General features: G+C 38.3%; 1 protein-coding gene and 1 long non-coding RNA gene across 3 annotated transcripts in view; one reads left to right on the top strand and one right to left on the bottom strand.

The window, feature by feature from the left end:
• The window catches only part of LOC126975627 (uncharacterized), a 62,278-nt gene extending 49,961 nt beyond the window's left edge, over nt 1-12,317 (bottom strand). For both annotated transcript variants that reach the window (XM_050823630.1, XM_050823631.1), the window contains exons 1-3: nt 11,986-12,317; nt 6,641-6,827; nt 906-1,010 (exon numbers count right to left, since the gene is read on the bottom strand). In XM_050823630.1, the coding sequence (XP_050679587.1) occupies nt 906-1,010; nt 6,641-6,827; nt 11,986-12,134 (441 nt within the window). In that variant the 5' untranslated portion in view covers nt 12,135-12,317. The remainder of the gene's footprint in view (nt 1-905; nt 1,011-6,640; nt 6,828-11,985) is intronic.
• LOC126975650 (uncharacterized) overlaps nt 1,242-18,080 on the top strand; it is a 157,065-nt gene continuing 140,226 nt past the window's right edge. Inside the window, exon 1 of the long non-coding RNA XR_007731769.1 lies at nt 1,242-1,379. This is a non-coding gene — a long non-coding RNA (uncharacterized LOC126975650). The remainder of the gene's footprint in view (nt 1,380-18,080) is intronic.

Genomic DNA, 18,080 nt, shown 5'->3' with positions numbered 1-18,080 from the left:
TGAAGAAAAATCTGCTGAACTGACTCTGGAGCAAGCCACATACAACTGGCCATGCAAGAAACAATCATTTCTGAGATCTATATCGGCTTGTTTCAAAGTTTGGACCTGTGCTTTATTAAGTTTAAGTAATGGGCAGGGCGTAACAATTACCATCAGCTGAACGTCCTGCTTGTCTTGTCTAGGGCTTCCAATCCCGCGCCATTTTCCAATCCCGCGAGATGCGGGATTACGGGCGCGGGAACCGCGGGAATTGAGGGACTGAAAAAAAGCGTGCATGCGATGCAAAATAGGATAATCTGCGTGATATATTATTCTTAATAACTCAATTTATTGACTGTTTTGTATTTTCGTGAAGTTCATTGATACATGAAATGAATCTTTCATTCACGTACAAATCCTTAAAAGGAATACCGCCCACAAGTGTGTAAGCAGAAAAGGCATTTTTGGTAGTTTGGCAGACGACAGTTTGGACATGTTGTGTTTCCTTCGCAAACATTTTCAGTTAAGATTAAAAGCTGACAAACTTAATAATTAAGTAATAATTTATCTGTTTAAAATGTGTTTTTTTTTGCTTGATTTTTTAATTTTGCTTTGTGTTTCTCGTTCTCTCATTTTAATGATAATTTTTATTTTAATATTAATAAATTTTATCTCATTTTAATAGTAATATGTACCTACGTTAATAAATGTGGAGGAACATGCGGGATCCCGCAAATACCGAGATCCCGCGGGATTGAAAATTCAAAGTCCCGCAAATACCGAGATTAAATACAGGCCGCGGGATTGGAAGCCCTAGTCTCATCCCTTATCTTCATAAAATAAAAAAAAAACAAATAGGCGGACTTTCCACCGAGTGAACCTTAAGAAAACAAATGACTTTTATGAGTTTAACAGGTGATTCTTACCTCGCTGCCATCTTGCTGCGCGTTACATTTGCTGATGTTGAGAGTGCCGGAGATGAAGTCGTTTTGGACGTCCACTATCAGGAACGCACTGACAGGACGTACTATCTGTTCGACAATCATTAATGTCAGCTTGATTTGTAAACAAGTGCTACCAACGTCATGAATTGCCCTAAGATATCCCAATTAATAATTACATTCGCCGCCGAATTCCACCTTCGCACGACTCGCCACAACTTAAGATAACATCCCCACCATCTGGATGTGTGGCGGTCCTCCACAGTGGGGTTTTCAAGGAGCTTTCTTCCACGTACTACAACGCTGTGGAATGAGCTTCCTTGTGCGGTGTTTCCGGGACGATACGACATGGGTACCTTCAAAAAAAAGCGCGTACATCTTCCTTAAAGGCCGGCCACGCTCTTGTGATTCCTCTGGTGTTGCAAGAGAATGTGGGCGGCGGTGATCACTTAACACCAGGTGACCCGTACGCTCGTTTGTCCTCCTATTCCATAAAAAAAAAACATTTATTTAACTACTGTTAATATTTGAATACTATTTAATATAAATTATCATTATGATTAGATATAACTTTAATAGCATACTCGTATAATATTTAGATGAGTTAATTTGATTCGTGTAAGTTAGTTGGCACTACAGCAGTGCCAACTAAAAGTTGGTAGCATCATCACGGTCGTGCCCTATATAAGCCAGAGCGCTGAGTTCGAGGAGGATCTTAAATCTCAGCGGATACTTCATAGGGAGTGCCGCTTGCGCCTCTCTATCTCCCCAAGAGAAGGTCGCCTTCGATGAAGGCTTAGAGGGCACCTGCCCAAAACCAACTGCAGGTGGTGTTTAGTGGGTAGGCACCTAAGTTTTCACGTGAGTCCCATATAACCAACGCAGACTTAGGCTGCGTTGGTATGCATGAGCATTCACCACCTACCTCCCGTCGTTATCCCGGAGGGTAGCCCTTTCCCTTGTTTGGGCGCAAAAAAAAAGTTCGAGGAGGTATTGCTTATTGTGAATTTTAAGGGGTAACGCTGCCCAAATTGTATTGAGTCATTTATTATAATATTAATTATTAGTAGAAACTGTAAAATACAGATATTTCAATTTTAATGTGCGTTTAAATTACCAACCCGTTCTACATTATTGTACAGTTAGCGACAAAAACATAGCGTCACCCATAGTTTTCAAAAAGATGGCAACCCATCGTTACCAAATAAATAGCGTCATCTAAAGTATTCAAATATATCGGGACACCATATACGTCATAAACATAGCTACGTGCAAAGCACCAAATATATGGCTACACACAAATCGATCAAAAATATATATCCATACTAGCTGACCCGACAGACGTTGTTCTGTATATAATAAATAAAATAATGTTTTATATGAATTTGTCAATAATATATCATAACATCAAAAATTACTTCGGAAAATATGCACCCTGCTGTCGTAATGAAATTGTTTCACAGCAGAACTGTCAAACCGTGCGTCAATAAATTCTCTCATAGAAATTATGTATGGACACATCAAAGGAAAATCAAAATCGTTGTTTTTATATAATTCCGAGCATTTTCATATTTATTCACCTTTTAAACCTTCCCTGGACTTCCACAATCAATTTAAGACCAAAATTAACCAAATCGGTCCAGCCATTCTCGAGTTTTAGCGAGACTAACGAACAGCAATTAATTTATATATATATATATATATATATATATAGATTTAATGTATCCACATTTGTGCACTTTCGGCAAAAGGTAATAGGATTCATATTGCAACTTTACAATCTAAATTGTCGACAAACTAACTTCAGTTGACATATCCTCTCTTGCACGCATTGTTCTTCTATCCGTTAGTATATTGTAAGTTTATGTTTGTACTTTGTATCATTCACTGAATGTCAGAATCTACGATTTAGAAAACTTGACACAACAAAATTGTGTACCTATTATCGTCAGAGGCATCGTAGCTTCCAAACAAATGCAATATTTTTTTCGTTTGATCGCTGATTGAGAGCGTTTTTACTTTTATTTTTAGAACCAACGATTTCACAAATATATGTAAACAACGTTGAAGCATTTTCCAAATAGTTGATTTGTGTTTTAAGATTCTCACTCACATTTTTTTTGGATCTGGAGATTTAAATAACTGTAATTCCTCGTATTTTTGATGCCCTGACTGGACCCTCTGAGGATCCTACGCTTCTTAAAAGGAATAGGTCTGGAGAATATAATTTAATTCCAGGCACACGTTTCCTAGTCAGTAGCCTCGATTTTTCCACAGCTCATAGTTCTTTAGACATATTTTTTTTTATATGAGAGGGGGCAAACGGGCAAGAGGCTCACGGGATGGGGAGAGGTGAGGCAACCGCCCATGGACATCCGCAACAACAGGTGTGTCAAGAAATGCGTTGCCGGCCTTTAAGGTGGGAGTATGCTTTTTTCTTGAAGGTCGTATCTATTCGGGAAGACCGCTGCCGGTAGTTGATTCCACAAAGTGGCTGTGCGAGGCAAGAAATTTCGAAGAAAACGCGCGGTTGTGGAATGCCAGACGTCTACGTGATGCGGATGGTACTTTGCACGTAATGTCCGATGGTGGAATTCGGCCACTGGAATCAACCCGAACAGCTCCTCTGAGCACTCCCCGTGATAAATGCGGTAGAAGATGCAGAGAGAACCCACATCTCTACGCAATGCTAGAGAATCAAGCCGATCGGAGATGACTTGATCGTCGATGATTCGAGCCGCTCTTCGTTGTATGCGGTCAAATGGAAGAAGCTGGTACTGGGGAGCACCCGCCCAGAGGTGAGAACAGTCAGGCTTTTAGTGAAGTACTGTCTCGCCTTACTGAGTACACCAAGCTTTTTAGAGGCCAGTTTGGCCTTCTCTTCAAGTGACCACGGAACTGAACGTCGCTCGATATATCGACGCCAAGTATGCCAATACAGGCTGTGGCAGTTAGAGGAGTGATCTCGAATCGAGGGGATACGACAAAGGGAGACTTTTTAGTGGTGAACGCACAAACTTGTGTCTTCTTGGGGTTGAATTGGACTAAATTATGTCAGCCCCATTCCGAGACTTTGCAAAGCATAGTCTCGATTTCGAACACAAGTTTGTTCCGGTTCTCGTCGACGCTATCCCGGGACATGTTGGCACGGCCGGTGTAGGAAGCATACTCTGTGCCGTCGTCTGCATAGCAATGAATATTGCTGATTTGCAGCATATCATTGATATGCAGAAGAAACAGCGTAGGGGATAGCACGCAGCCTTGCGGGACACCAGCGTTTATGGGTTTTAAGTCGGAGCATGCACCGTTGATAACAACCTTGATGCTCCGATCAGCCAAAATGCTAGTGACCCATTTGCACAACTTCTCGAGAAGCCCATAGGATGGCAGTTTCGCTATAAGCGCTTTATGCCACACCCGATCGAAGGCCTTCGCTATGTCCAAACTCACCGCCAACGCCTCTCCCTTCGACTCAACCGCTTGCGCCCATTTATGTGAGGTATGTAATGTGAGGTATGCAAGAAGATCACCAGCTGAGCGACCCTGACGGAAACCGTACTGGCAATCGCTGATCAGCTGGTGCCCCTCTAGGTATCCCAAGAGCTGGCGGTTGATGATCGACTCCATTACTTTGGAGAAAATGGAGGTAATGGCAATAGGGCGGTAGTTGGACGGATCTGAGCGTACACCTTTCTTAGGGATCGGGTGCACTAAAGCCGCCTTCCATAATTTCGGGACTACGCCTGATGAGTAGGAGAGCCGGAAAAGACGGGTAAGGACCGGCGCTAGTTCCGGACCACATGTCCGCAGCACTATCGGCGGAATGCCATCGGGCCCGCTCGATTTGTGAATGTCCAAGGTGAGAAGCGCCTTAAGCACGGCACTATGCCGGATTTTTACCTCCGGCATATATGAATTGCACCGCGGAATATGCGGTGGTGGTGCACTTTGGTCATCCAGAGTCGAGTTGGACGCGAAGAGGGAGCCCAGGAGATCAGCTATCTCTTTCGCGTCATGGGCCAGCGAGTCATCATCCCTGTGCAGTGGCGGAATGGATGGCTGGCAGAAGTTTCCTTGGACAGCCTTGGCGAGCGACCAGAACGCACAAGTTCCCGAGGGAAGGTGTGCAAGTCTCTCGCCAATTCTGCCAATTTGCTTCGACTTCGCGTCAGCAATAACTCTTTTGAAGGACCTGGAGGCATGATTGAAGTGTTTTTTAAGTTCGCTGGAATTCAAATCCTTAGATACCACCGCATTGACCCAAGCCTGATAGCACTCCTGCTTTCGGCGAGAGGCCATTTTGCAGGAGCGGTTGGGACCTGCCACCGATAGGCACAGAGGAGGATGGAATGAAGAGTTCCATACCTTGCAGTACCACATCAGCAACAGCGTCAGCAGCGGCATCTGGATCTCCCAGCGAAAAACAGATCTGCCTCCACGGGTAGGATGCAAAAAAGCACCGGATCTCGTCCCACTCTGCTGACCTATGGTGCCACACGCGGCGACAACCTAAGAAGGGGCCGTGTTAGGCGCGTGTTCGGCACGGTGCTCCGGATCAGGCAGTGGTCCGACGATCCCAGATGAGGGTCAACGGAAACTAGGTAGCCGTCCGGATGTGAGGTCAACAGAAGGTCCAACAGTGAAGGTGTATGATCTTGCACATCTGGGATTCGCGTTGGCGCAATAACCAGTTGCGTCAGACCATATGCTAAGGCGAAGTCGTGAACAGATCTCCCTGCATGATCGGTGGTACGTGAGCCTAGCCATTCGGCGTGGTGGGCGTTAAAATCGCCAAGAAACACGATCTCTGCAGTGGGGATCTGCTCCAACACGGAATCTGTAGCCATTTGGATGTGTTCGAGGAGCCGGTCAGTCTCTGCGTTACCGCTATGGGACCTATACAGGCATGCGTAGATTCGCGGATGGTCATCGCAGTCTACACGATGGAAAGGTCCTGTCCTTCAACAAAACTCAGGCGTCGAGAACAGACATCCTCCCTGACGTAAACGCACACGCCAGCCCGTGGTATAAAGGAGTGTTAACCTGGCTGATTCATCTTACCTTTCCTACCCCGGGTAGGAAAGGTAAGATGAATCAGCCAGGGAGGATATCTGTGTCTCGGTTAAAAAGAGCAGGGCCGGCTTCGCCGTCTCCAGGTGAAAGTGGACGGCATTTAAATTTGATCGAAGCCCCCTGATGTTGCAAAAGTCCACAGCGAGTATGGAGGAGGGTGGTTTCAGCCTCCTGCTCTGTTTGCCTCGAGTCAGCGCAGATTTGCCCCTTCCAGAATACGCGGGGCAGCCTGGGCAACCACTGTTAGGTACAGGCCCTAATTGTGTACGCCCAGGGACGGATTCTCCAGGGCTGCATAGCCTGGTACCGTCCTGGAATAGTCTCTTTTTAGTCTGTGCTGCCATTTGTATTTGGGAAAGGGGGGTGTGTTGGCCTCCGGATACTCCACTCACCGGACGAAACACAGCGGCATAGCCGCTATTTCACGCCGGTTTCGAGTGGGGGAGTGGTATTTCTCCGGGCGTGCCGGCCCAATTCGGTTGTGTCCGTGAGGACCCAACATGGCACTACCACTCCTAAACATAGGAAGTCGAAGGGTGGGTGAGCTAGCGCAAGCTGGGGGCACAACAGATCCTAGGATTTAAGTGCATCTAAATCCCCTACTCATAATAATAATCGAATTTTATGCTAAAGCACATTTAATTTACCACTTTAATCCAATGGTTCCAGCAGAAGACAAACTCCTCCTTATCAACGAAGCCGTCGCCATTCTTGTCGAACACCTGGAAGATGTGGCGCGCCTTGTCCTCGTCCAGGGGGTAGATGTATCCCTTGTCGTTGCGGAACAGCGCTTTGCAGATCAATCTAAACTCCTCCAGGTTTAACTTGCCATCTCTGCAGACAATGTTATTATTATATAAATAGATACCTCATATACTTACGGCCGTTTCCAACATTCAGTTCCCAATACCTCTTACTTGAGATAAAGATCGTAACTATCGTTGATTTTTCTGTCCCAATAAACTTATCGACGGTAACTCACATCTGTATACGCCGTCTGTGAGACGACGTACCAGCGATAGAATTTTGTATGGAAATTGCAATTCACGCATCCCAATATAAGCCGATAAGAATGACTTATCGGGTATATTGGGACAGCTTCAGATTATTGACAGCTAATTACTGACAGTAGAAGGTAGTTATTTATATCTATAGGTAGATAGTATAATTGGAACGACCGTTACAAAACACCCAAAAAACGAACTTGTCATGATTGCTTAAATATCATTATTTGTGGCGGCGTCGTGGGCCGAATCCCAGTCCTTTGGGGCTATATTTTACCGCGACACCACCACAAGCTATCAAACTAGACACCATACAGACACCAGAATCATGACGCATCCGAGCTGGTCGCCCCATCAAATTGGTTGCACATTATTTTTCACTAGCAAAAACGTCATTATCTTGACGCGTACGTTTTTGGTTACGTTTAACATAATATTTCGTGTTCTAACCCCCTTATTCATAATAGTCTGCTAACTTAAAGCATTGCTAACTCTCACTCTGTCTTCTTCTATTGACCTAAGTCAGAATGAGAAATAACACTCCTTAGCGATTGTTTAAAGTTAGCGGACCATTATGAATAAGGGGTAAGTCTTTTAACTAGGTTGAGAAATATTAATTTTTGTTGCAAGTGTTAAAGGGCTTGTTTTATTTAACAGACATCTGATTCTATTATTTTCAATCAAAAAAGTACAGATAATTTGTTTAGTTTTTTCTAGTATTGAATTAGACGAACTTCCGTCAAATGCCGAACCTCTGTTCAAGTGGCCGAAGTTCGGTTAAACCGAATGTAAAATTTTGGTTACAAATTTAATTTGTAAAATGAATGACAGAAATAAGGGATATCAAATGGCTGCGAGAGAAACTTTCAATACTCTGAAGTATTTTTGCATTTTGAATTAATTTCGTTCGTTTTCCGTGTTATTTATACGTCAAGAATCAACGTAATAAAGTACACAATTTCTTTTGTAAATAGCTTTCCCACCATCTATCGATGTTTGCTACAGTTGTCATCACTTGTTTTAGTACCGCAGGCTCTCGGTACATGGCCAACAGCGCCAAAATTGCGAATATCAATCAGGCACAAAAGTACTTTGACAGCCGCCAGTCTAGTGTTATATAGTAGAGGTCAGTCTACGAGGTAGGTGGATAAAACGCAAACTTGACTTTTGCATTTGGCTGTCATAGCTTAAGGCGACACTAAATGCCAGCGACCTTGAGCGATATGAGTTCACCGCTGCCGGCCCGCCATCTATGTAACAAAGCCAATATTTTCAAAATTCTTGCGTGGAAAACAGTTTATATGCTTACAATCCTCGTTAGTCACTACTAATCTGAATAAATGAACCTACACAAAAAAGAACAAGCTATAAGAATAACTTAAATGAGAGAAGTACCAAAAAAATGCGTCACGCCATGCCAAAAAACTTGTCTAACTTCAAAGAAAAGTGGAAGTTCAACAAGGCTCGGCAGTGTTAACTATAACCAACAGCAAGCATTAGCAACCTACAAATAAGACTTAAGGATATGTGTAACAGGATTAAGTAGTGTTCATAGCTCGAAATGCTACACATGCACCACAAAACTTGTCTAAAAACACCATGTTTGCTGTCAAATGAGTATAAAAACGATATCAAAGATTATGCCAAGCTAACACTCAGCTAAGTTTTACTTAAGTAAAGTCTGTGTATGGTCTATAGATCTCAGCCTCACTGATCATGTTATGAGTAAGGAGTAACTAAAGATATTCTTATTTTAGACAATTATTAAGCGTTCCGCGAAAATAATTCTACACAAATCTGCAGTTTTGAATAAATAGTCGTAAGCTATTATTTTTGCTTCTATTTCGCAGTGTTCATGTTGCGGTAGGCACCCCACAAGTTGGACCGACGATCTGGTCAAGATCGCCGGAATACGTCGGATGAGGGCAGCGCAGGACCAATCGTCGTGGAAATCTTTGAGGGAGGCCTTTGTCCAGCGGTGGTTGTCTTCCAGCTGATGTTGATGAAGCTATTATTTAGGTGTTGCAGGAGAGTGTGGGCGGCGGTGATCACTTAACACCAGGTGACCCGTACGCTCGTTTGTCCTCCATTCCATAAAAAAAAAAATATATATAATACGAAGGAGGTTATCTAATGCCCCAGGTTTTTTTAATACTTCATATTATGAAAAGATTTTGTGTAATAAATAAACAGTATCGTTTTTTTTTGAGAAAAAAATTTAGAATTATTGATGGATCAATTTTGAGGTATTTTCGATGTATCATACAACTTTGCTTACAATATGTTTACACCAAAGTGTGACATCCTCTTTTAAATAATAGGGGGGAAATGAATGGGAAGTAGTAAGGCAATATTGGACATGTAACCTATATGAACAAAATACAGGTTATGAATAAAACAAATAATATTTAAATAGTTCTTTGACGGTCTATACTCGTCAGATGACAAAATAAAGCTCGTATTTGGAAAGGGACAAAAGGAACCTAACGATACCCATAAACGCCATATCACAGAGTTTTTTTTATGACAATAAGGGACGAGACGAGCAGGACGTTCAACTGATGGTAATTGATGCGCCCTGCCCATTACAATGCAGTACCAATCAAGATTATTTTATTATTATTGAAAAACCAATAAAATCTGAGTGGCACTACAACTGCGCTTGTCACCTTGAGATATAAGATGTAAAGTCTCATTTGCCCAGTAATTTCACTAGCTACGGCACCCTTCAGACCGAAACACAGAAATGCTTACACATAACTGCTTCACGGCAGAAATAGGCGCCGTTGTAGTACCCATAATCTAGCCGGCATCCTGTGCAAAGGAGCCTCCCAATGGTAGAATGTAGAGGTGTGTGAGGCGAAAATAATGAAGGTTGCGCGCGTATGGGCAACCGCGTCACTTGGTGCGGCAAGGGAGATTTTTTTTTTATGGAATAGGAGGACAAACGAGCGTACGGGTGACCTGTTGTTAAGTGATCACCGCCGCCCACAATCTCTTGCAACACCAGAGGAATCACAGGAGCGTTGCCGGCCTTTAAGGAAGGTGAAAGCGCTTTTTTTGAAGGTACCCATGTCGTATCGTCCCGGAAACACCGCACAAGGAAGCTCATTCCACAGCTTTGTAGTACGTGGAAGAAAGGTCCTTGAAAACCGAACTGTGGAGGAGCGCCACACATCCAGATGGTGAGGATGATATCCTAACTTGTGGCGTGTCGTGCGAAGGAGATTTTATGCATTCTGCTAGTACTTAACACTGCTAAGTAAAACTATTCCAAACGAAAGCAATAACTTAGATTTTTGTGAATTTATTTCGTTAGCTGAAGATTTGATTTTTTTTTTTACAATGCGATATCGCATTCGGTGTTTTAGTCCTAGGATATAATGATGTAAGTAATTTACTTCCTGAACAATGGGGCAATTAGCATTGTGAACTCAATACAATAATTTCGTAACTATTTTATGTATTATGCAATTTCCTTAAACAGCTTCAACAATCACCAATTTCCTACATTTAAAACTATTATCAAAAAGCTATTAATCTAATATATAAAATTCTCGTGTCATGGTGTTAAACTTTGAACTCCTCCGAAGCGGCTTGACCGATTCTCATGAAATTTTGAGTGCATATTGGGTAGGTCTGAGAATCAGACAACATCTATTTTTCATCCCCCTAAATGTTATGGGGATTTTTTTTTTATTTTTTTGACATTTTTTTTTTAAATTTTTTTGATTATGAGTCAACAATAAAAATACATACAACTTCAAATTTTCACCCATCTACGATCAACAGTTACTTTTGTATCGCGATTTTAATATCGGCAATACAACGTTTGCTGGGTCAGATAGTATTTATTATATATTAAAAAATTTCTTGTTTGAAACTAAAAAATAGGGACAGCCAAAGCCGATTGGTGCCGAATGAGAGATCTAAGGGCTTCTATTTTAAGATTAATCTTGACGACCTATAATGGTAAAACAATAACCTCTATTACAAATACCTCTGATTATCACTTTTGCAGAAAATTTGTCTATATACAAAGAAAGTATTGGCTATCAAATGGATACCGTTCAAAAGGAAGCACATCCATCCATAAAAAAAGCCTGCAACATGTGAGTCCTGGGAAGTAAGTGAGCATTTGGTGATGATTAAATACCATCAAGCAATCTGCGCTTGCTTCTTAAAAAAAAAACACTAGAAATATGAGATTTCAGATGCTTGAATAAACATTTGGAGAGCCAAAAATAGTAAAATTTTGAATTGTTACTCTTATAATATTCAACATTGAATCATTCAATAAATTTTGTATGTCCTAACTGTTCCTATATATAAGATACGGGGAGATCTCAATACAGTATTATTAGCTACGGTTCAACAAATAGCAAGTGAATACCATCGTCTATTCTGGATTTCAATATAAGACAAATTACTGGATTATTAAAGTGATTAAAAAAATTAAGTAGTTTAATATTAAAGATAGTGTCTTGGAAAAGCTAATAGAGACTTTTATTAAAAGAAAAATGACAAAGAATAACACAAAAAAGACTACAATGAATTTTATTTTTCAGTTTTTAGGTAATATTAGTACAGTTACATTATTTTTAGTACTAAGGAAATTAAATTCTTAATATCTACTTTTATATTATTTAAATATGTACTTAATATTTAATAAAAATTAAGCTTAACAAATAAAAAATATTTTAGATATGCGAAAGTTCAATGTGGATTGAAGATTTAATACTTTCAAAGTTTTAAACTGTAATAAAAAAGTTTGACACTATCTAGATTTTTAAATGAAATAATAACTAAACAAAATAATTCAAATAATAATGCACTTGCACATTCTGAAATAAATATTTGGTAAGAATTTTTAAACAGTGAAAAATTTTTAAAATATTGCAATCCCCGGAAATATTGTAAGTACACGGATGGAATGATATCAAAAGTTTGTTTTCATTCGGCCGTGTTTATTTTTATATAAAACATACCCATCTTTATCAAATGTTTCATAACACGCGTCCATATCGAGCAAGCACTCTTCGTCAACTGGACTACCAGTAGCAACCTCCGACATCGCTGTTTGGCGCGGAATGAGGTGCTCGCGGAAGCAACTGCCGTTTTTAAGGCAATGCAACATCTTGCGTGACTAACTAACCTCAGCGACCAGCACTTCAGCAATCAGCAGTATGCGGTCAGCACCAACAAAACCATTCCCTACAAAAATTATAAGGGAAGCAATTTAGGCTATTGTGCGATGTTCTTTTTAAGTTTATCGTAAATTTTCTTTCACTTAACGAAATAAACATTGTTAGTATTTTGAATTCTGACACCAAAAGTCAAAACAACGGCTACATTAGGCAATACTGAAAAAAATTGTCAAATGTCATTGGTAACATTTTTATTTTTTGGGATTTTATGACCTGGTAACCTTTAAGTCAAGTCTTTTTTTATTATCTAAATATGTATACTTTTCATTTCACAGTTCACTTATCACTACACTTTATTTTATATTGTTAGAATTGTATTCTTAATATATTTATATAATGGTTTATAACTTCTTTTGTCTCTTAATAATTGATCAAGTGGAGGCGGGCGGGATGAAGAATCACATTAAATTTTGGAGTCTCTGATTTCACTAGCCAGCATGATTCTGTCAATCAGACATGTTTGGCAGCCGAAAATCAGGTGGTCCATAGTTCCTTCATTTGAATTGCAATGTGGGCAAATTTTATTCTCAAGAATACCCAATCTTGAAATGTGTGACGGTGCAATATTATGGCCAAAACGCAATCTATTTATCGTGGTAATAAAATTTCTGTTGCAATCCTTCAATTGATTGTACCAGGGTCTGACAGGTAAGTTTTCTTACATGCGGCCATACCATTTTCCTTTATTATCTTGGTCTTTCTTCCACATGTCTAACCATAACTTTTGAATTTCTTGGTCAATATATTGGAGACAATCAGTCATAGGAATCTCTATAACATTTTTAACATCAACTCAATTTATACCTTCATATGCAGTCTTATCAGCCATTTCGTTACCTTTATGTGATGGCACCCATAGGAAGGCCACTTGAGTATGCTCAAGGTAGTAGGTATTTATTTATTATTTCTTTTATAAAAAAAATAGGATATAGTTAGATTTAAAATTAACTGTAAGATTAGTTAAACCTTTTAAAGAATCCGTTACTATTAAAAAGTTGTGAATTTTGGGTATTCTTATTAATGCCTGATAAACTGCATATGATTCTGCTGTAAAAATTGAGCATGATTGGTGTAGAACTAAATTTTTACAAAATTTGGTTTGTGGATCGTATAGAGCAGAATGTACATAGTCACTCCCTTTACTTCCATCAGTATACATAACATATAATATTATTATATATTCTCAAATATTTTGATTGAATCACTAGACAATCGGATTCCCGTGGACGTGATCAACACATACCACGTTTGATCGCGTTAATCATATAATACTGATTGAAAAATTGAAAAAAGTAGGACTATCCGGTTCTATTTTGAAAAGGTTTTGCTCTTATCTTCAAGATAGACATTCTACAGTTGTAATCAATGGTTTCGTTTCTAATTCTTACAAAAATATATCAGGCGTACCTCAAGGGTCTCATCTAGGTCCAATATATTTATAAATGACATAACACACTCTTTTAATTTTTTTTCTATATGCTGATGATCTCAAAATATTACGGCCAATAACATCTTTTGAAGCTACCAAATTACTTCAACAAGATCTAAACAGATTGACTGATTGGTGCAAATTGAACGATGTCTTTAAATATTTTATTTATTTATTAGGTATATTTACAATCACTTACAATAATACACACAAATATAGAAAAGTAGAACTAAAAACTAGGAACTAAATGTAGTGATTACTTACAAATAAACACAGCATGCACAGAAGTAATTAATTTTAGGTATTATATACAATAAGTTACAAATTAAAGATTTTTTTTAAATTAATAAATGAGTTTTACACAGTTACATAAATTTTCCACTTATAACATTATTAAATATTACCAATGATGCTGCAAATGGTCTTGCGGAATTTGGCTAAGGAATCAGCAAATATATCAATATCAGCTACGCTATAAGAATTTAAAATTTTCCATAATCGAGGGACTGGGGAATTGGTTCCTAGGATCGTTCGACGAAGTGGAGGACAAAGTAGAGTAATAGGCCTACGTGGAATTCTTACTGGTACTCTTAGACCAAATTTATTTAGCAATTCGGGACAGTCGATAAAGCCGTTCAATAGTTTATGAGTTAACAGAAGATCCAGAAGTTCTCTACGTTCATCCAAAGTGGTCATTTTAAAGATGGCCAGCCTTTCTTTGTAAGAAGAAATTTTCTTGGCTTTACCGGCCCTAAGTGCCACATGACACAGAAATCGCTTCTGAATACGTTCCAGTCTTAGGATATGCGTAGCATAGTGAGGACGCCAGACAACTGAACCATACTCCAAGATACTCCTAACCAGACTGAAATAAAGGAGGAGGGGAAAAATTTTTGTGTTACCTATAACAAACCCAAGCATTTTAGAAGCACGTTTTACTATGTTTTCTAAATGGGGAAGAAAAGTCATTTTTTATCGAAAGTCACACCAAGATCCTTAATAGCTTCCAAAGTCTCTAAAGAATTTTCTTTTATATGTAATTGTAATTGTATGTAACATTGCTCAATTTTCGAGTAAATTTTACTTGGTAACATTTTCCCTTATTTAAATTTACACCGTTTATTTCACACCATTGCATAAGTCTTTCTAAGTCCTCCTGAAGAAGCCTACAATCAATCAGGGAATCTATAGTCTTTGCGAATTTTAAGTCATCAGCATATATATACACAAAAAACAATTGAATATATCGTTAATAAAAATATTAAACAATATGGGACCTAAATGTGAGCCCTGAGGGACGCCAGATGTGTTTTGACATACATTAGATTGAAAGCCGTTAACAACGACGAAGAACGAGCGAGCCTGTAAATATGATTTCAACCAAGTAAGGAGAGAGCCAGTAAATCCATATGCTCGTAATTTACATAAGAGAATATCATGTGGGATAGTATCAAACGCCTTAGTAAAATCCTTATATATTACATCTACTTCCTTACTTTTATCTATTGCATTGATTATAGATTCAGTAAAAGATACCAGATTCGTGCATGTAGATCTAGAACAAGAAAATCCATGTTGATCGGAGGAGAGATAATTCTTCATATGGTTCTGAATCAAAGGATAAACAGCGCATTCAAAAACCTTAGCCAATGTGGACAAAATCGAGATGGGTCTGTAGTTACAGATCTGATTAGTGCTACCTGATTTATGTACGGGTACTACCATAGCTGATTTCCATTTATCCGGAAAAGTGCCAGATACCAGTGATTTATTTAAAACAGAACATAATGGTACAGCTAGAGCTGAAGCACAAGATGCGATAAAATGTGGAGATATTCCATCTGGACCTGCACCCTTATTGGCATCAATACCTTTTAAAAGTTTTAGTACTTCTTCACTACATCCAAATGCTTTATAATGCAATTTACTCATAATAAAGATACACCAGTTAATATATATGTCAATAGACTTTTCATTTAAAAATTTAGTAAAATGGCATAAAGTCATAAAAGACATTTATTTTCTCAAAATTGATTCCTTTAGAATTCTTTTTGATGTCATTTCTTATACTACTAGATACTACTACCGCTTCGGAAACAAATGGCGCTCTGAGAGAGAAGAAGCGGCGCAAGAAACTCTCCCAGCATTCTTTTTTTTTTGCGCTCTTTTCAATAAAAATATACAATATTGTACAATAATTTCTATCGCTATAAAATAATCACAATCCAGTCCCAGGCTGTCCGATCATTTAGATATTCAGCAGTGGAGTATCCTATTACGACAGAGCCATTTTTTTTATAAAACATTTAAATTTATTTATAGATAATGCCTGAAAAGTAGCTGGGACTTTATTGTAGAAGTGTATACATTTACCCTTTAAGCTATTATGTATCTTATGAAGCCTACTAGAATTAGTTACAAGCAATCCCTTATTTCTAGTGTTATAATAATGAAAATCACTATTAAGAGCAAAAAGGTGACGATTTTTGTGAACATATATTAAATTTTCATAAATGTACTGACAATGAACAGTCATAATATTTATTTCTTTAAATTTTTCTTTGAGAGACTATCTATAACCAAGCTGATATATAGCACGAACAGCTCTCTTTTGCAGTGCAAACACTATATCAATGTCAGCAGCATGACCCCATAGTAATATACCGTACGTCATGATGCTGTGAAAATAACTAAAGTACACTAATCTAGCGGTCGCAACATTCGTGTACTCTCTAATCTTTCTAACTGCAGTAAGTAAGGGTTTTTTGCTATTTGCACTTTGTATATTGTATTGAGCGATACGTAACATTGATTGAGTATGGTATGGATCCATTATTTTAAATTTTTTATTAAAGCATCTTTTATTGTTGCAACAGTTGGTAGGAGCATTATCACCTTTTTTAGCCAGTTCCACCAATGTCTGTACTAGGGGCATCAGCACATCATTGTTGGCAACAGTATGCTTTTTAATGTCGTGTTATGTACAGATATACTTATCATTATCTACAATATTATTTGCAAATTTATCTACAATTTTATTTACAGGTTTATTTATAATTTTAGGTATAGGTTTTAGTTATTTACAAATGGTTGTTTGGGTTTTGAAAGAGGGGGGAAATCTATTTCTTTTCTTGTATTTAAATTCAAAGATAGCACTTGCATATGTTAATTTTTGTTTTTTTTTTCCCATAATTTTCTTAATTTTAATTGGACATAGTTTGGACATTGCTAAATGAGATCCACTGTAATTTACGCAGCAGATTTCATTAGGTTTATTACATTCTATAAATAAGTGATCATCTCCACATATGGAACATCTCTGTTTACTGACACAAATTTTTGTGGAATGGTTGTATTTACAACATTTAAAACATTGCTGTAATGGTGGAACTAATTCAAATACCCTATAAAAAAATAGATCGTATTGAACTTTTTCGGGTAACAAATTAGATAAAAAAGTAATGCTGACAGTCTCTAGTGGGACACGTTCTTTTCCCATTTTCTTAGTGAATCTTCTTATAGCTATTATTTCATATATGGAACTTAATCTGCTATAAAGTTCTTTATTAGATATATTGGTTGGGACAAATCTTATGACTCCAGTTTTTTCTATTTGAGCAGCTGGAATAAATGCCCTCGTGCCATGTTTTGTTATAAAATTACAGTTATTAATAAAATTATGAGCTGTATTACATCGTTTAAATAAAACAGCTTTTTATTAGGGTTGAGACGCTGTATAGCCGTCACACCTTTGATATCATTGTCGAAAATATGGTTTAAATAAGTAGGGTTCTTGTTGCCCAGTTTTTCATTGCTCATTGACTCAACGTAAACTTTAAATTCTGTATTTATTGTGTTTTCGGGGTACAGTTATAGGGTAAAAAGTCCTTCTCACCGCCTCCACCATCACCATCAACATTTTTTATTTGGTTGTCCTCGGATCGAGGACGTTTCAGTGAGGTGGTCATTTCCCTCCATCTCAGCAGCCACTCACTATATTATTTATTATTTTTAATAGTAAAACAATGAGAAATACTTGAATTATTAATATAAAATTAAAATTCAAAATTTTTTGTAAACCGCGCCAATTGAGGTTCCCGCCAAAAGTCTTCATTTGTAACAATGAATAATCCTATTCCTTTTTGACATATAGATAGGAAGTCTAAACATTATAGCAACGATAATAAAAATGCTCTGGCTGATAAAGTTGCAAAATCAAGCAGAACAATAATAATAATAATAAAGTTGCAAAATTATAAAGATTCGTTATAAACTCACAAAAAACTAAAAAAAGGACTCTTATGCTCAAATATCATTGCTTGTGGCAGCGTCATGAGGGATTCGTTGCGTTCGCCAAACAGTTGTGTCTAAGCACACTATGCCGAAGGTATGCAACCGAAGTTAGGCACGATTACGCCTGCAATGCTATTATACGTAAGGTACACAC

Source organism: Leptidea sinapis, chromosome 36 (assembly GCF_905404315.1).
Source record: "Leptidea sinapis chromosome 36, ilLepSina1.1, whole genome shotgun sequence".
NCBI lineage: Eukaryota > Metazoa > Arthropoda > Insecta > Lepidoptera > Pieridae > Leptidea > Leptidea sinapis.
This window is presented reverse-complemented; position numbering and strand designations above follow the sequence as displayed.